Raw genomic sequence first — 18,110 nt, 5'->3', positions numbered from 1 at the left:
GCAAGTATGTGAACTATCTTCATAGTCTCCTGCTGAATTAAACTTTCTAATTCCTTTGAAAACCTTACCACAACATGACATCTGTGTCCTTAAACTCAACAAAACCCAGACGTTTTCACTTGAATCATTGTAAGTTCTTTGCTTACCCCATGGAGCCTGATGAGTGGTGAAGTAACTGAATGCTGTTCAAAGATAATGGAAATGGATTAGAAGAAGAAAAAAAGGCCACGACCCAGTTCAGGATTTCATATTGTAATTAAAAAAAAACAAAGTTATATAATAAATTAAATGTGAGACACAATATGCCAAAGCAGCAAAGAAAACAACGGGATCTCTTTTTAAACTCTGTGTACATGTGAGACTCCAAGGTCACTGAAGCCAGTCCATCCAACGTGATGTTAATCCACTTCGGATTTTGTGGGCCACTGATTTCCATCTCCCTTGGTTGTTACCGATAAGCAGATCCTGTTCCATGCATCATAAAGCAAGTCAAGATGGTGCCAGAAAACTCAAGTGTGCATCTAAACTTTGTATACGACTGTGAGGGGACAAAACAAACAAACTACTGGCTTCATTCTCCTTGAACTCCCAAGAGTTCGGTGAATTTCCCCAGAAAACAATCAGCAGCAGCAAAGTCATGACTGTTACATTTCATCCTGTGCCTGCACACATATCAAAACATACATGCACACAAACCACAATCTGTAAACTGAGGAGGTTTTTGCCCACTTGGCAGGGATCTATATTCCCCACTGGTGACCTATATACTGTGTCTGCACACAAGCCAAAAGATCACATGCAGAGAGAGGCTCGGCAACATTGCATCTGCTTGTCCACATAAGAGCATCAAATATATCAAGAGATCATGTTATTTTAAAAGGTGGTTCGGACTTCCGGGCGGAAGGGGAACCACGGGACAGAGTTGACACAGTGGCTAATCTGAGACAATCCACAGACGGTGTCAGGCTTCACAGAGGACAACTGGGAAATCTACATGGATGCACGGATGGTCCAACTTTATAATTCCCTGGAGGGACACAAAGGGGATGGAAAAATTAGGTTACATTAAAAACAAACAATACAGCGAAACTGGTGCAGTCAAGATGTATGATTTACTCACCTGAGGTGTTAGATTCTTGAGAACCCTTTTCAGCTTGGCCTTTTTACGTCCATTTTTTGTCACAATTGTCTCTTCATAAAACTCGTGGGCCAAGTCACCGTCTTCATCAAAGTACAAAGAGCTGCAGCAGAGAGAGACAAACACTTAGCCATTATAATAAATAATCTTCGGATACTGTTAATATATTGATCACTGTTCATTATGTTCACAATATGTGGACTAAAACCTAGATTCTTATCTTATAACTTTATCGTAGGTTCTTTAAAACCATGAAAAAATGGTGTGATTTCAGCTTCACAAATGGGAATATGTTCTGGTGTCAGCAATTGACATTGTTCACCATTTTCAGTCATTTTATGGACTAAACGTATCAACAACTTAATAAATGATGAAAAAACATAGCCCTTGTTCTAAGGCACAATAAGAACATTGCATTATATCACTGTTACAGTGCTGGGAAATTGTTTATTAGAGATTATATGACCCTGGGGTTATCGTTTACCTTCGTCTCGTGAACACAAAAGGGGTTGCACCAGGGAAACTCCGAACTCTTGAAAGCGACTGCTCGTTTCCATCTTTGGTTGGATCGTCCACACTACCTGAGCCAGAAAAAGGCCAAAATCCTTTGGATTTGGAGCCACTACCACCCATCTTCAGCTGCAGCACATTATTTTCTTGGGTCACGTGGCTGCCAGCGGTGCTACAGTGTCACTGTACCAGATGAAATGTCTCCTTAAGAAAAGGAACACATGAAGGCAATATAGTTATTGTTTTCCCCCATTATACATATCACACTGACAAAGTGATAGTTTTCAATTTATATGAAAAAAATTAAAGAATAATATAACAAAAGCACTGTTGTGCAATTAGGCATGAGGCAACTGTCATCATTATCCTGGTCGTAATAAGTATTCAGAAAATTAGCACAAATATCGAGCATCTTAATTAATAGGAAACAGAAGTACTGATTTTACTTAAGGTATAAGAAACAAAATATGTTTTTAAAAAGCAGTGTAATGTTTCAAAAACATTAGTGAAGTAAACATTTTTTTTTAAAAAGGTCCAGGTTGTAAGAATTGGTGACATCTAATGAGACAAACTCCTCCCTTTTCCCCATTCGCGTCAGGGGACTACGGTGGCCTGCGAGGATGCAAACGCAATTTTACAACTCTCTTTCCTCCTCCACTCTCATTCTCTCTTTGTGTCTCTCGTTTCCTCCTTCATCAATGGTTCATGTGGGCAGAACCTTTCTGTAAGTGCATTATAAGCGTGATTATACATTTATGCAAACGTACTTTTGTATAGTATAAAGTGGACATTTGCCAATCAGGGGTCCTGAAATGACTGAACAGACAAGGTTTTCTTCTAATAATAAATTCCAGCAGAGACTGAGAGGTCTTTCATATCAATGTTACAACACCTCCACGCCTTTGATGCTGTGATTCTATTCCTGTAATTGTTTTTCTAATTATACCTTACCTTTGATGACTCAACAGACAAAAAAACTGTGACTTATTGCGGTCCAGTTGGTTTATAATTCAGGAAGACTGCATCCCATGTTCTGTGAATACGGCAATTCAGTGACATGACAACTGTACATGACCACAGCCCTGACACAGTGTGTCCACCCTGCTGTGTCACGCTGTCCAAGGGGTAAAAACTGACGTGAGACGTTTCCAAAACATCCCCGAACAACAGCACTCGAGTCTAGAATGTTCCATAACACCTGAAGGGGGGACGGCTAACTTGGCTCGCTGACCGTTATCGTGTCGCGTGTACATTAGCTCTTGCCATTAGAGAAACACATTTAACCTCTTATTAGCATTAGCCGGGTCAACATGTTTCCACCGGGATTAGAAAATAACGTCCACCGTTCGTTGCAGGATGCTAACACAAGCCGACGTGGAAAAGCAGCATCGACACAGTTGGACACGTACCTGAAAAAGATGTTCGCTCGACGGTGACACTTTGTCTTTGATGAATTTTAAATGTACTGATGAGTCGCTCGATCTGGACGAGACACTACATTACACACACACACACACACACAATCACGGCTGTGCTAGCTGTGTTTATGCTAACACAACGTAACACGTCGCGACTCTACGCTTTTTTTCTTGTCTCTGTTAACGACCACAGGGCGAGCTGTCGCCACCACGTGGACGGGAGGCTAAAGTGGGACTACGGCGAAAAGGCATGATGGGAGTACGCTAATGACGTACGCCAGCGGATTTCATGAATACAGATTTGTCAATAGTGAATACAGTAAGCAGAAAAGTAAAAAGATTGAAATGATCAGTTCAATGGTTTATTTAATTGACCATGGCTATTGATATAAATCAAATCAAATGTCCATTGACTGATATACTGTGTGCTAATAATCAAAAATGTTGTAAAATACAAAATTGTCTCAGTGTTAAACTGTGCACAAACCTATTAAAATACACCATGAGTACAGTGTGGAACATGTTTACATTTTATTGGGTGTTTATTTGACCTCAAACATATAGGTAACAGGTAAACATGTTTAATACTTCTCCAACAGTTTCATTGACAATTTTAACAAGATATTTATGTTTTTTTTAATGGCTTTTAGTGATGTTTTTCAAATATGAAACTCCATGAAATAAAAATATAGAATATAAAGATCAATAAAAGCCTGTGTCCATGTCTCGAGGTGTCACTTTTACACGCGCCTCTTTTACTATTGTGGTCAATGGGAAAATGAGTATCTTATGTTGCAGTACCCAGAGTGGCCACCATCACAAAATTGTCTTCAAGGAGCTCAGAGAGAGCAGTGAGAATGACGTGATGTGACGGGCACGCGCACAGCTGAAGCGGAAACCATCGGACATCGATGACGTCATACTTTTATGATTATGATTTAATTAGCCAGAAAGTTTGTTTCACATGTTAAATTAATTCTCATATGCAAAAAGATGTCCAAATATAACATAAACACCACCATTTTATTCTAAAGGCTCGACAAAATAAAATAAATAAGGGGTGCATTTTTGGGCAGAGGCGGTTTTACAGCTGTCAAAATTTGGATCCTTATTTTCTTTCGTGAGGAAGTTTTTTAGACATTTGAAATCAATTTTCATATGCAAGAAGACACCCAAATATAACATTTATAGCACTTGTGTTTTTATTAGGGCCAGAGCACTCACACAGGGGTGCGAGGACCTATTGTTCTTCTAGGAATTATTTTATTATTATTATTATTATTATTATTATTATTATTATTATTATTATTATCATTATTATTATTATTAAATTAAAAACAAAGGGCACGTCACATAAAAAAGACTGTTGCCTGTTGAAATCACATGATAAATGTCTGTAAAGAGTCAATACGCCAAATAAAATTCAGTTATTCACTTGCCAAAAAGTGACTGTAGCTCCAAACTAGTGAGTAAAAAGGTTGTTTCTTCCCCAGAACGACTCGATTTACTGACTTGGTTCTTTCTACCAGATTAAAGAACCAATACAATTATTAATGGTTCATGTACAACTTCTATGATGAGATTAATGAGACACACAGCAATTGCATACAAATGTACTATAAAGGCCTTAAATACTTTTTTTTTACTACAGATTTGACCAAAAATAGTAATCAATCTAAAAGAAATCCCTGAACTATTATCACCATTTAATAGATTATTAGAATACAAACACTGTTTCACATTTTAACTTCCTCCAGATCCATTACATAGGATTATTAAAGTGCCCACAATTAAAGAGTCTTAAAAAGATAAATGAAACTAACCGTAACATAAAACCACCGCTATAAAATGACCTAACAGAGCAGCATCGTGTTTTTCTTCTTCTTCATAACAGTGATTAAACATGCACAAAAAGTGCCGGTGCATGTAGGTGCTTCTCATTAAATGTAATCCCTGCTTGTTAAATAACCTTTTATCGTGTCGCGTGCAGCGTTCAGAGATCAGGCCGGAGTCGTCATCCTCGCCACGGCCTGCTTCATCCTCTCTCGAGCCAGAGCGTAACGCTTCACAATCTGCCGCACATGCTCTTCTTCCTCGCGCTTTAGGATTCGCAGGAAGTTGCACAGCTCGGGAAAACTAAACGCATCCCACTGCAGAGGAGAGAGCAAGTGTGGATTTAAAAAAAAAAAAAAAAAATCACAGAAATACACTTATACAACAGCTTATCATATAAAAATCTGGCAACTCACGTTGATTTCCCCCGTCTCGTTTTCCTTCAAAACCAGACTCAGGACTTTTTCACTGGGTCCAGCACACAAGCGTAAGTAGAGCGGACATTCGTCGCCAGACATTTTACGCATGTACACTATGGAAAAAAAAAAATACAAATGAAATACTTGTCTTGTTTTGCTGCAGATACACAGTATTCAGACTGTTACCTTGACTTTGTCTCTCAGTGCGTTCAAACAGTGCAAATTTGGCTGGACTGTCCACCACAGTGAACTTGTTGAGCAACGCCTCGATGACGTCCAGTACCCGTGTTTGGGAGCTTATGTGCAGGTGTTTTGCAGCGTCTTTGGGGAGGTAGAAAGACGTCCGCCGCTTTGTCCGTCCCGCCTGGTGATCGCCGTCTTGTGTCGAGCACAAGCTCTGAGCAGACGGGAGGGAGACGGGGCGGACCAACTGGAAATGGACCTTGATGAAGCCTGTGTAGAGCCCGTCTTTACTCTGCAAGGTAGACGGTAGAGTTACGTCATTTACACGTGAAGTGAGAGGATTTCATGCAGAAGCAACAAAGCTTGTAAACTGTTACACTTAGTTATAGTAGACATATTATACCTTATTTCTCCAAGTGAACCAAGTTCCCTGGTGTCCTAATGAACATGTCTGTGACAAAATATCTTAAGGATGAAGCACCACATCAGTTCAATCACTCTGCCAAAACAGCCCTGTTCAGAACGCTCTGTGTTTGAGTGCCTGTCTCTTTAAATATGCAAATGAGACACAGGAAACTACGTCAGCGTCACTGGGGCTAACGGCAGCTAACAGCAGTTAGCATTTGGAAAAGCCATCATTATTGCCGTTATATATAAAATGTAAATCCTCTGAGGCTGGAAGTTTGTGTAGAACTCTGTGCTGCACTGTGCAGACAAGAATACAACACTTTGCGACTTCCGCTCTTCTGTATACTATTGCCCTCGCCTGCACTCTCGCGTTTTTTTTAGGGACAAAGTGGAGCTCCACGAGACAACAATTCCAGGAATGTCTCATTGTGACGTAGCAATGAGTGTGTAACCCAACATCACGTGTTTTATCTCCTGTACTTAGACTGAGGCGGACCACAAAAGCCATCTTTTTTCACTCTTTGGCGAATCATAGGGCCTCCAGAGTCCCAAATACACGTATTAACATGATGATTAAAAAGTTAATTTTGCATAATATGTCCCCTTTAAGTTAACTTTATTTTAATGCTGTCAAACGTTGACGGCGGTTAACATCGTCAACGTGAACGCACGTGAACGCACGACACGTTTCCATGACGACTGGCCAGAAAAAGACGCACGTGACGTCATGTTTACGTGACTCCAGATTGTTAAAGTGAGTCTCTAAAGTAACACTAAACTTAAAAACAGAGGCACAGATACACAGTACACAGGTACGCTGGTTATTTGTAGCTCTGCTCTTTTCGTTTAATAAACAGTCCGCTCCAGTTCCACTGTAGGCGCTAACGGGGCTAAAAGGAGCTAACGCAGCTAACGGAGCTAACTGGTAAAACGGTGCCTGGACTCCGGTGTCGCGGCACAAAAACATGACGTCACACGCGTCTTTTCCCGGTCAGTCATCATGGAAACGTGTTGCACAGCAACTACTTTATTTATTTACTATTGAAATGAACACAATGTGTGCTTTAGAGAAATAAAAATGTATAGAGAAACACAAACTCACCACCATCATGTGGAGATTATTGTTGAGCTGAGCATTATACTCCTTTATCTTCTGCTCAATCGCCCCAACACTGAGCTCCCGTTTAGTGAAATCAGTCCATTCATCCTAAAAAAATGAAAGAAAAGGTTCAGTGAAGGGATGGAGAGAAAGTGAAATAAAGCAAAAAAAAAAAAAAACCTGTTAAAAGGAGGCATGCAGGTTAAATATGAAATACTAATGTGCCACAAGACTCACAGTCGACTCTTTGACCTTGTGAGAGAAAGATGAACATGCAGTAAAACAGACTTCTGTCTCTGAGCCTCTGTCCAGACTGCAGACTGAGTCAACGTAAAAAGTTTCAGGTGAGCAGGTTTTTCTTAGGTTTTCTCTTCCAGTCACTTTCTCAGAACAGGGTCCAAGATCTGCGCGTGTCCCTCATTAATTCCACAGCTTTTTTCCCTCTGAGAAAACTTGACCCTACAAACGCCTCTTTAACCACAGAGTAGCTCCACCCTGACAATAAAACTCCACCCTGACATCTCAAGGTCCAGCCTCCTCCCTCTGAACCGCTTACAGACAGACATTTGTCAGCTTTTACATCTTCAGGATGTATTTGTCAGGGTCCTTAGTGAAGCTTTGCCTTTAGCTCTTTGCAAAATACTAAATAAATGTATATATTTTGAATTGTTTGTTGAGTTGTGGTATAAACAGTGGGCCTCCGTCCGTGTCTGTTATTTTGTAATTTCTCTGTAATAAGGACATCTGCTTGATTGTGAAGTTGTTAAATTGTCCTCTCCCCACAGCTTTCTCCCAGATTACTCTCTGTATAGACACTTTGACAATGAGGAGGTAATAAAAGTCCTATCTTTGAGGACATATGGCACACTGACGCCCAGTGGACAGCAGTGGACAATCTGGTCGCCAGGGTCCATCTGCTTTGACCGGACCGCCCTTCACAATAAGAGTTCCTTCCTTCGTAAATAAATAGCCTGTAAAATGTGTTTGTTTTTTTTTCTTCTTTAAAGGAAGGAAACGGCCAAATGTTGATAAAATCCGGAGCTTTGTTCCTCACCACGTTTGTGTCTGTCTCGACAGCATCGGCAGGGAGATCGTCCAGGTCTGGTGACAAACCTCCATCTGTGCTGCAGTCCAGCTGGATGAACGGTCGGCAGCGGTGGTGGCACGTGTAAGTGCATTCTGGGAGAAAAAAGAGTTATGATTTAAAAAAAAAAAAAGGCTTTGGCCACATAGAAAACACCAGCTTTAAAGGTGCATTATGTAATAAATCATAAAATCCTCCTAATATGTGACAGAGACTCAGGAATAATGTTCATATAAAAAACTGAACTCACCAACAACAACAGTACAGACTAAATATTTGCATTTAAAACAAATATTTTGCAGACTGCAAATCATGTTTATGTTTTGAAATCATGTTTTGGCATGTGGCGCCACCTACCACCGTCTACCAATCATTGCAGTCAGTAGAGTCTCAGCTGCCGAGCAACCACGGGTTGCCAGTTACGTCAGAAATTGAAACCTAAAAGACCTCGGTATTTTGAATTTGAATGTAGTAACTGTTTTTGGCCACATTCTTACATATGGCACCTTTAATATTTTATATTGGTGGTTTTAATTTTTTTCTTTCTTCCGAAAGACAGAATTTTTTAGGAACTAAATGCTGGTGAAATTGGAACACAAATCAGAACTGCTGAAACATGTTAGAAAATAAGGGAAAATGCATAAAAGTTGCGCAAAATGTCTCAGTACTGCCCCCAAAGGAGAAACCAGGTAGGACAAAGCCGAAACTAAGTTGCATCAAATTTCATGAAACCTGGTGGAAACATGCAACAGCCCAAGACGAATAAAAAAGTCTATAGGGACCATGGCCTCAACTCAACAGGAAGTCGACCATTTTGAATTTTTGGCATCTATTGTGGTGATTTTGTTTCGTTACGTTTCGTAAATGAAGAAACTTTTCTGATCGCGTTAATCGTACCAACAGAAAAAAATCACGCCAATTAGTACGTAACGCATCAAATATGAATGGTTTGTAAGTGGTCTCGCAGATTCAAAGGAGCGTGGCCCACAGCAAACATCGGACATTATGGCGAATTTCCACCATTCGCCACCAAACAGGAAGTGAAACTGTAACTTTGCCAAACATTGACCGATCTGTCTGTAACTTCACAAGAGACACAAGAGACCAACCCTGAACACGTCTATATGAATATGACAAATATAACCATATATACGAATATGAACGTCACGAGACAGTGACTCAACCATTTTGAATTAAGCCGCCATTTTGCCACCAAACAGGAAGTGGAACTGTAACTTTGCCATACATTGACCGATCTGTCTGTAACTTCAGGCATGACACAAGAGACCGACCTTGAATAGGTCTACGAAAATGAAAGTCACCCAACAGAGTCAGCCATTTTGAATTTAGCGGCCGTTTTGCCACGAAACAGGAAGTGAAACTTCAACTTTGTCGTACATGGATCGATTTGCTCGAAACTTTACAGGTGAGATCTGAGATCCGATCAGAAATCATCAGCACATGAAAACTAAGCCAAGGACATAGCGCCACCTGCTGGCAGCATGGCGGCTGCGAGGGCACCAACTACTAATAATGTACTCACTGCTGCAGCGTAAACTCTGCTTATAAAGCCCCCAGATGAAATCTCCGCACAGGTCGCACCAGGTGGGATGAGCGTGACTGTAGGGCTGAAAGTCATGACGAGCCACTCCAGTCTCTACCGTCTGAGAGTCAGGCCTCTCGATGCTGACGCTGTCACCAACCAGGCGGACGACGTTCCCGGGAGGAGGAGGAGGCTGCGGCGGCGGCTGGGCGGTGCGAGCTGCAGGAGCAGTCAGCTCGATGGAATCACTCAGACTGAGGTCTTTCAGCTCAATTAGCTCGCATTTAGACATCCTGTCCTTGTTACAGACACTGACATGTCAGGACGAGCACGGATGCGATCGATCGAGCGTTTAGGCGAGAAAGCGCAGCATCTTTTCAATCTGTTCCACTTCCAGTGTTGGCTGTTGTGCAGAGGAAATGGGAGCCACCAAATCTTTAGGAGCTGCAAGAAAGATTGGGATTGAATACAACGTTATGTTTATTACACATATTACACATACACAGGGAACATGCAATATTAATACAAATCTATATTCATGGGCTTAAAACTAACCTCTGTTATTTGATTCAATGATTCACGTGATTATGTTCATATATAGGACAGAAGATAAGAATATAATCCTGAGCAATCCTTGGACAATCCATCCTGATTTTTCTGCACCTGACTTTTTTTTTTTTCTCAACACAAATACCTTATCAGCCAATCACATGACAGCAGCTCAACGCATGACCTGCTTATGTTCAGAAAGTTGGCCTAAATTTAAATTAATGAGAAAATAAAAAATAAAGCACCAGAAACAGGTGAATTTGTGCTTATTAAGATCCCAGAGTGAGTGACCTTTGACCCATGTTGACTGATACATTATGTATTTACATATATATTTTGTCATTACTTTCATTTGTAAAGGTTTGCCTTTAATTCAAAACAATGCATGAGAGTTGTGTCCTTGTCCTTTAGAAAGAATAGAAGTAACCCTAACCCTAACCCATTTTTTTTTTTTTTACTTTAACTTGGGTACTTTTTTAGACTAGAACTTTTACTCATACTTAACCTTTTAAGGTACTAATCAACCATTTGGTCGACCACACTTAAAGTCACTATATCTCATTGAAAAATGCATCAAGTTGAACTCACTAACACTTAATGTGACTTGTTCTGAATGTTGTACTTTATGAATTATGCAATTGACAGTTTGTTAGAGGCCTGTATCTGAAATAGTGTAGGGTCTATTATATATATATATATATATATATATATAGATTGTCGTTATTGTTATCATAAGTAAATAAAATAAAATAATAAAAAAATTTGCAAATAAATAATTTTTCCTTTTTTCTTGCATACCTTAAATCAAGGCTATTCTACTTAAGGCCCTTAAGATCCGGCCCTTGAAGCAATTTGGACCGGCCCGCGGCCCATTAACCCATAAATAATGAATGTATTAAAAAGCCCAAAAAATGTAGCGTTGCCTTTTTCTGGCACTTTGCGATACTTTGCGTCCCTTTTTGGCAAATACTAGTACAGCTGTAATTGTACACAGCCCATGTTTGTACCAGAATATTTTGCACTATGAGCCAACTGCAGCAGTTTCACCTGAATATTATTGGTACTGTTACTTATATTTCTGCAAAAATAGCCTTTTGTGGCCATTGCACCTTAATGTTGTTTATTATTATTATTTTGTAAGAGCCAATTGTGACTGTTCTACCCAAATGTTGTTGGTACTGTAACTGTAACCTTTTTGCACTATACGCAAATTGTCTTGTACCTGAATGTTGGTGGTTTTGTTACTTACCTTTTTAGCGCAAAACTAGCAAATATTTCAATAAATATGTGCTAATTAATGGATATTTTGTATCTATTTGTATCTGTCTACTGTATATGCAACACAAAATAGTAATACAGGGGTGGACTAGCCCTGCTTTAAAGGGACACTGTGTAGTATTTATGGGTTTATATAACCCAAAATCCACTTTTTTTTATACATATTATGTGCTCCTGCATTGTCTAGTCGCTGTATAATAGTTTTTGTTTCATTTTCGTAGTGTTTCAAAAAGTCATGTAAAATAACATGGTCGCGGTCCGTGGTTGCATAGCCACTGTTAGCAGAGAGACGCCATGTTTCTACGGGAGCCTGTAAGGACAAACGCGAGAGAACAAATCAAGCGTCTACGGCCGCGGTAGCTCCGCCCTCTCCCTCGCCTCACGAACCTCATCTGCTGACACGGAGAAAGACGACGAGGACGACATTTGACCCTCTGAGGACACCGTAGCGCGCAGGGAAGGGAGGGGGTGAGCAGAGGAGCAGTTTTTTGTTGTAAATTTCAGCCTCTCCTCTAGATGGCACTATAAACTACTTACTTCACCATTAAGGGTTAAGTAAAATTTCATCAAAACAGTGGTACTTTTACTCAAGTACAATGTTTCAGTACTCTTTCAGTACTACGTTCCACCACCTCTGCAGTACATTAAATACAGTGCAATAGTTTGAACTATTATGAAGTACATGAAACAGGTAATCAAAAATATTTGAAATAATCAAATGAAAACATAAAGTGTCTATACCTCGGCTTTTTAAAAATAGTTTCCCCTCAACTACTAATACTATTATATGGACAGAAAGTCACAGAGAATGTGTCATAACAAAGACGCAGCATCATCATTCAGAATGAACAATTCAGTGCAAAATGAAACTTTTGAGCATGTGAAGCTGCAGCGACACTTGTTAACATGTAAACGCTCTGTGTGAAGACTTGAATGAGAAGTGGGTCACTGAGCACCATGATCACTGAGCACCAGGATCACTGAGCACCATGATCACTGAGCACCATGATCACCATGATAACCACACGGTGCAAACACTGTGTTCCCATCCGCTCATGTTCGAGCAGGGTTTTTTTTTTGTCATTTCCATGAACGCTGACATGGTTTTGGACTTTGCCTCCAGAAAAATAAAAAAAATAAAAAAAGTTAAACTAGTTCCTCTGTAACAGACGACAGCTCCTGTCTCTGTCTCTGTCTGTAACGGGACAGCTCGGGTACAACGAGGTCTGAAACGGGTCGACTTTTAAACAGTGACAGAGACAAACTAATCCGTGGCTCAGATCAGACAAACACACACACACACACACACACACACACACACACACACACACACACACACACACACACACACATCATCTTACCTCCAGTTCATCCGCGACACAAACACTCGTGATGGACTGATGAAGAAGAAGAAGAAGAAGAAGCGACGCTCACGGGACAAGAACACGAAGGATTAATCTAATCCCGTCATGTTATTAAGGCATCCGGACAATCACACGCACACACACACACACACACACAGACAGACACACACACACACACACACAGATGGAGGCACCGCGGGAACAATAATGACGAGAAAAACTACGTCACGTGCACATGGACCGCTTATATTAACTGTATATTACATAAACATGTAGGCTTCACTACGGTGGCCCCTGAGGTGCAAATGACCAACAGAAACACACAACAATTAAAGGCGCCATATGTAAGAATGTGGCCAAAAACAGTTACTACATTCAAATTCAAAATACCGAGGTCTTTTAGGTTTCATTTTTTTCTGACGTAACTGGCAACCCTTGGTTGCTCGGCAGCTGAGACTCTACTGACTGCAATGATTGGTAGACGGCGGTAGGTGGCGCCACATGCCAAAACATGATTTCAAAACATAAACATGATTTGCAGTCTGCAAAATATTTTTTAATGCAAATATTTTGGCTTTATTAAATAATGCACCTTTAATATACCTGTTCTAAATGTTGTACTTTACGGATTATGCAAATTATGCAGGTTTATTATGAACAGACGTCTCAACCGTTTGGTAGAGGCCTGTATCTGAAATACTGTAGGGTCTATTTAAAAAAAAAAAAAAAAATATGTATATATATATATATATATATATATATATATATGTATATGTATATATATATACATATACATATATATATATATTGTCTTATTATATAATATATATATATATATATATACATATATATATATATTGATTGTCGTTATTGTTATCATAAGTAAATAAAATAATTAAAAATGCAGAAATAATTTTCCTTTGCTTTATCTTGGTGCGTATCTTAAAGGGTTAACATCTAATTATGGTTAGAAACGTCAAAAGCGTCCGGGAAAATTAAGTTTTAGCTTAAATAAAGTGGGAAACAATAAGTACTCTATTTTATTACTACTCTACTATATTAGGAGGATTTTATGACCAGTTGCTTTAGATTTATTACATAATGCACCTTTAAGCTCATGCTGTATATTCTGGTTACTTAATCTGTACATTTGAGTCGATTTTTTTATAATCTGAACATAATCTCTCTATATATTTCCCTAATCTATATTCATAGATGTGCATGTTTGTTTTTAATACCCTGACCAACTTATCTGCTGTGACACTGTAAACCAGGGGTCTCAAACTGGCGGCCCGGGGGCCACATGCGGCCCACCAATCGATTACATGTGCCCCCCCCCCCCCCACCACTTAATATCATGTAAAATGACAACATGACCCACAACCTCACCATCTTTTAAACACAGTTGAGGCACAGCTGCCAGCGAGGTGATAGAATATATGTTTGCTAGCAATGTTTATTATAACAGTAATAATAAGACATTTGGTCATAATTATCCCGTTCTTACATGTAGCATATACAATTACATATATAAATACACTTGTTATGGCCCGAGCCACGAATGGAAGCGGCCAAAACGGCGCCTGGCACAAATTTAAATCATAGTTGTCCACATTATTATTTATGTAATTTAGAATAAATGTCTGTTTTTGATATAAATACATTCATTTTGCATCATAAATAGTGTTATTAAGTATACGTGTGATATCATGATGTTCTCTAGACCGCCCCCTCTTGACCACGATAGATGCACATTGGCCCCCAGGTCATTTGAGTTTAAGACCCCTGCTGTAAACTGTGTATACACTCATATTAAATGCCATTTAATTGATACACAAAAGTGTATACTGTAGCTGTTTAAAAACGCCTACAAAGTCGTTACAATATACATATTTGCATAGGACATACTTGTATATACATACAGTTGTACATACACATGAGTACACATGAGTCGCCTCACACACAAATCCCTGTCAGTCGTTGGCCTATATTATGTCACATTCTAGTTCTGCTCACCAGCGTTCACTGTGCACTGCAAAATGGCTGCTGCTTCTGCTTCTGCTCAGTCCACTTCTTTTCAGCATCAATCTGGTGATGAGTGACCTTTGACCTTTACGCTTCACGCGGTCACACCTCGGTCCAGATGCCAGGATAAAGTTCTCATCCCCGCGTCCTGGAGAAGACACGAAACACAGGAAGTTGTGCTGTTATCAGGACATTCCACATACACAATGGTGCAAGTGTATTGTGATCATGTGAAAAAGCTTATCTAAGTGTATGTATTACTTTAAATTTATACATATAATGTCTTTTCTCACCTTGCCAGGACGAGTAATCCCGGTAAAGTAACCCTAACCCTTACCCACATATAAATATATATAATATATATTGTGTTTTATGTTGACACTTAATCAGCGTGGGCTGGTTTAATATTAATTATTGAGTATTTTAAGACATTAAATCAGCTTGTCTGCATTAACATATGGTACGAAAATATTAATATTTGAAGTACACTATTGTTTTTTTTGTATAAATATAAACCTGCAACGTTTAAAAACTGGCTCCTCCCGGAATCTGAATTTTAATTTGGATTACTTTAGGAAATTAATTATTTGTAGTAGTACTACAGCCATGGAATGTGTTTTTAAACCATCCACGTCACGTTGGAGTACAAGAGTCAAGTTGACCGCAAACAAAAAGTGGCTTCCGATAATTTAGGTTTCAAAATAAAGCCAGGAAGAAGTGTGGTTGTGCTCTGGAGTGGGAGTAGATTTGGTAAATGTACGTTTTATTCTGAAAATCCTAACCGGAAGTTTAGTTTTTTAGCCAGGGGGCGAATCAACAATACTGGGTTCGGAAGAGCGGTTATCGTGTGTATATATACATATGTGTATATAAGTATGTGACAGTCGTGTTGCGCACTAAAGTACGAGTTCACTCGCTGTTTTACAACCTGCAGTGTGTTTTTTTAATGAATCGGGGCTTCGAGGAGCGGAAGTCAGTCCTTTTCACCCCACCATCACTTCCGCTTTCGTTTGACTCAGCTGCGAGTTCATTTTTCGGTGACATTCCTCTTTTAAGGATGGTTCAAAACAAGAAAGAGTCCGAGGCTGATGATCAGCGGTTCTACGGCTACACCCGCACAGCCTCCGCTCTGCTCACGCACGTTATCTGCGTCGTCTTCACTGTATTCATCTCACTTCTGTCTCGACCGGGCACCAGTGAGTAACCGCTTGCACGCGCATACACATACACACACACACATTCACGGTTCAATTCTAGGTCATTTCACACTCTGTCACTTGGGCATCAATTATCATAATAATGCCGATAAAATACAGCTTTATGTTTCCGTGTCAGTCCTGATTAATGATGATTTTAACTGTACGAACAAATCATCCTACCTATCGAGACGTCCTGTCGCGTCTTAGTGCGCATGCGTTTGTTCATTTGTTTAGATGACACGCCCATAATTCTTCCCTCCTCTCAATCCAAATACAGGATTGCTTACTCTATTTTTTTTTTTTTTTTTAAAAGACCCTACAGTATTTCAGATACAGGCCTCTACCAAACGGTTGAGACGTCTGTTCATAATAAACCTGCATAATTTGCATAATCCGTAAAGTACAACATTTAGAACAATTGACATTAAAGGTGCATTATGTAATAAATGATAAAATCCTCCTAATATGTCACAGAGACTCAGGAATAATGTTCATATAACAAACTGAACTCACCAACAACAACAGTACAGACAAAATATTTGCATTAAAAACAAATATTTTGCAGACTGCAAATCATGTTTATGTTTTGAAATCAAGTTTTGGCATGTGGCGCCACCTACCGCCGTCTATCAACCATTGCAGTCAGTAGAGTCTCAGCTGCCGAGCAACCACGGGTTGCCAGTTACGTCAGAAAACGAAAACTAAAAGACCTCTGTATTTTGAATTTGCACGTTTTTGGCCACATTCTTACATATGGCACCTTTAAAGTGTAGTCGACCAAATGGTTGAGTAGTACCTTAAAGTTAAGAGTTATAGTTTGGAGTTATTAAACCTTTAACCCCCTCGTCCATCCATCCATATAACAAATTAGAAACATATCAAAGATAGGATTTTATCATTTTAAGAATTTCTCCATTTTATTGCGTGAAAAGCACTTTGTGCTTCAATGTTCAGCTTTATAAATCACGTCCTGATTGATTGACTGATGCTGGTCATGACTCGGTCAGGGTTTATGCCACAAAAGGTCATAATGTATAAAGTATGCTCCTAAACACACTTTAATACACACCTAAACACACATTCACTCCTAAACACACATTAATACACACCTAAACACACATTCACACCCACACACATTCATACACACACAGACACCTAAACACACATTCATATGCATGTACATACACACAGTCATGTCCTCTTTGGTTTTTATTCTAGGTTTGTTTTCCTGGCATCCTTTCTTCATGACACTGGCTGTAAGTTTGAACGTCGTAACCCGTTAATCTTTTACACAATTCTCCCTCGATGAACGAATACGATCAATAATTGACCCATTTGATCATCTTCCCTCCAGTTCTCCTTCTTTATGACCGAAGCCATACTCGTCTTCTCCCCGCACGGCTCGCTCGTCAAAAGTCTTCCACACAAGGTCAAAGGGCGTATTCACTGGGTGCTGCAGTGCCTGTGTGCGTCCTGTGCAGTGCTGGGCCTGGCGTCCATCTTCCTCAACAAGCAACTGAACGGCAAACACCACTTCACGTCGTGGCACGGCCTGCTGGGTCTGCTCACCATGTGCGTGGTCGGGCTACAGTCTCTGGCAGCGCTGCCGCTCATGTACCATTCCCTGGTCAAAGGCTGGTCGCTGGCCAAACTCAAGCGTTACCACGCGGCGTCGGGCCTCGTCACTTACCTGCTCGGCAGCGTCACCGTGCTCCTCGGCCTCTGCTCGGCGTGGTTCACCGCCTCGGTGGGAGGGTACGCCTGGTACCTGTCGGTGCTCTGCCCGGTCGTCAGCGCCGTCATCGTCATGAACCAAGTCACCAGTGCTTACGTGGCAAAGAAGCAGTTTCAGTCCTGACGGAAGTCGCTTTATTGAGACTTGAGAAAAGACAAAAAAAAACAAAAACCTGTGAGGTTTGCCAAAGAGATTTCATTGTTACTATTATTTACTTAAAGAGATACTTCACCGATTTGAATGTGGCTTTGTTTTGCTAGAATAGCAGTAGTATTTTTTAGAAAGTGTGCTTCCCTCCCTCAGTTTTTCACTGAGTTGTAAAAAA

General features: G+C 40.0%; 3 protein-coding genes across 3 annotated transcripts; 1 reads left to right on the top strand and 2 right to left on the bottom strand.

Annotated features, from left to right (window-relative positions):
- Positions 1–242: 242 nt before the first annotated feature.
- On the bottom strand, positions 243–3,208 carry tusc2b (tumor suppressor 2, mitochondrial calcium regulator b). Its single transcript, XM_083892086.1, has 4 exons — positions 3,058–3,208; positions 1,623–1,852; positions 1,121–1,241; positions 243–1,027 (listed from the first exon to the last, which is right to left on the bottom strand). Exons 2-4 carry the CDS (start codon positions 1,769–1,771, stop codon positions 962–964), a joined length of 336 nt encoding a protein of 111 aa, XP_083748212.1. The 5' UTR covers positions 1,772–1,852; positions 3,058–3,208; the 3' UTR covers positions 243–961.
- Positions 3,209–5,066: 1,858 nt separating this feature from the next.
- rassf1 (Ras association domain family member 1) lies at positions 5,067–9,927 on the bottom strand (the record flags this gene model as incomplete). The annotated part of the gene is made up of 6 exons (XM_083892223.1): positions 5,067–5,216; positions 5,316–5,431; positions 5,505–5,793; positions 7,012–7,116; positions 8,063–8,187; positions 9,636–9,927. The coding sequence occupies 6 exons, from the start codon at positions 9,925–9,927 to the stop codon at positions 5,067–5,069; spliced, it is 1,077 nt and encodes a 358-aa protein (XP_083748349.1).
- A 5,981-nt stretch (positions 9,928–15,908) lies between these two features.
- cyb561d2 (cytochrome b561 family, member D2) lies at positions 15,909–17,908 on the top strand (the record flags this gene model as incomplete). The annotated part of the gene is made up of 3 exons (XM_083893004.1): positions 15,909–16,047; positions 17,269–17,306; positions 17,405–17,908. The coding sequence occupies 3 exons, from the start codon at positions 15,909–15,911 to the stop codon at positions 17,906–17,908; spliced, it is 681 nt and encodes a 226-aa protein (XP_083749130.1).
- Positions 17,909–18,110: the final 202 nt, after the last annotated feature.

This window comes from Microchirus variegatus, assembly GCF_963457635.1.
Source record: "Microchirus variegatus genome assembly, chromosome: 7".
NCBI lineage: Eukaryota > Metazoa > Chordata > Actinopteri > Pleuronectiformes > Soleidae > Microchirus > Microchirus variegatus.
This window is presented reverse-complemented; position numbering and strand designations above follow the sequence as displayed.

Coding starts and splice junctions, on each gene's coding strand:
- tusc2b (XM_083892086.1), bottom strand. CDS start 1,771: ATGGGTGGTAGTGGCTCCAAATCCAAAGGATTTTGGCCTTTTTCTGGC. Junction 1,242..1,622: donor TTTGTGTTCACGAGACGAAG/GTAAACGATAAC, acceptor TCTCTGCTGCAG/CTCTTTGTACTTTGATGAAG. Junction 1,028..1,120: donor TCAAGAATCTAACACCTCAG/GTGAGTAAATCA, acceptor GTGTCCCTCCAG/GGAATTATAAAGTTGGACCA.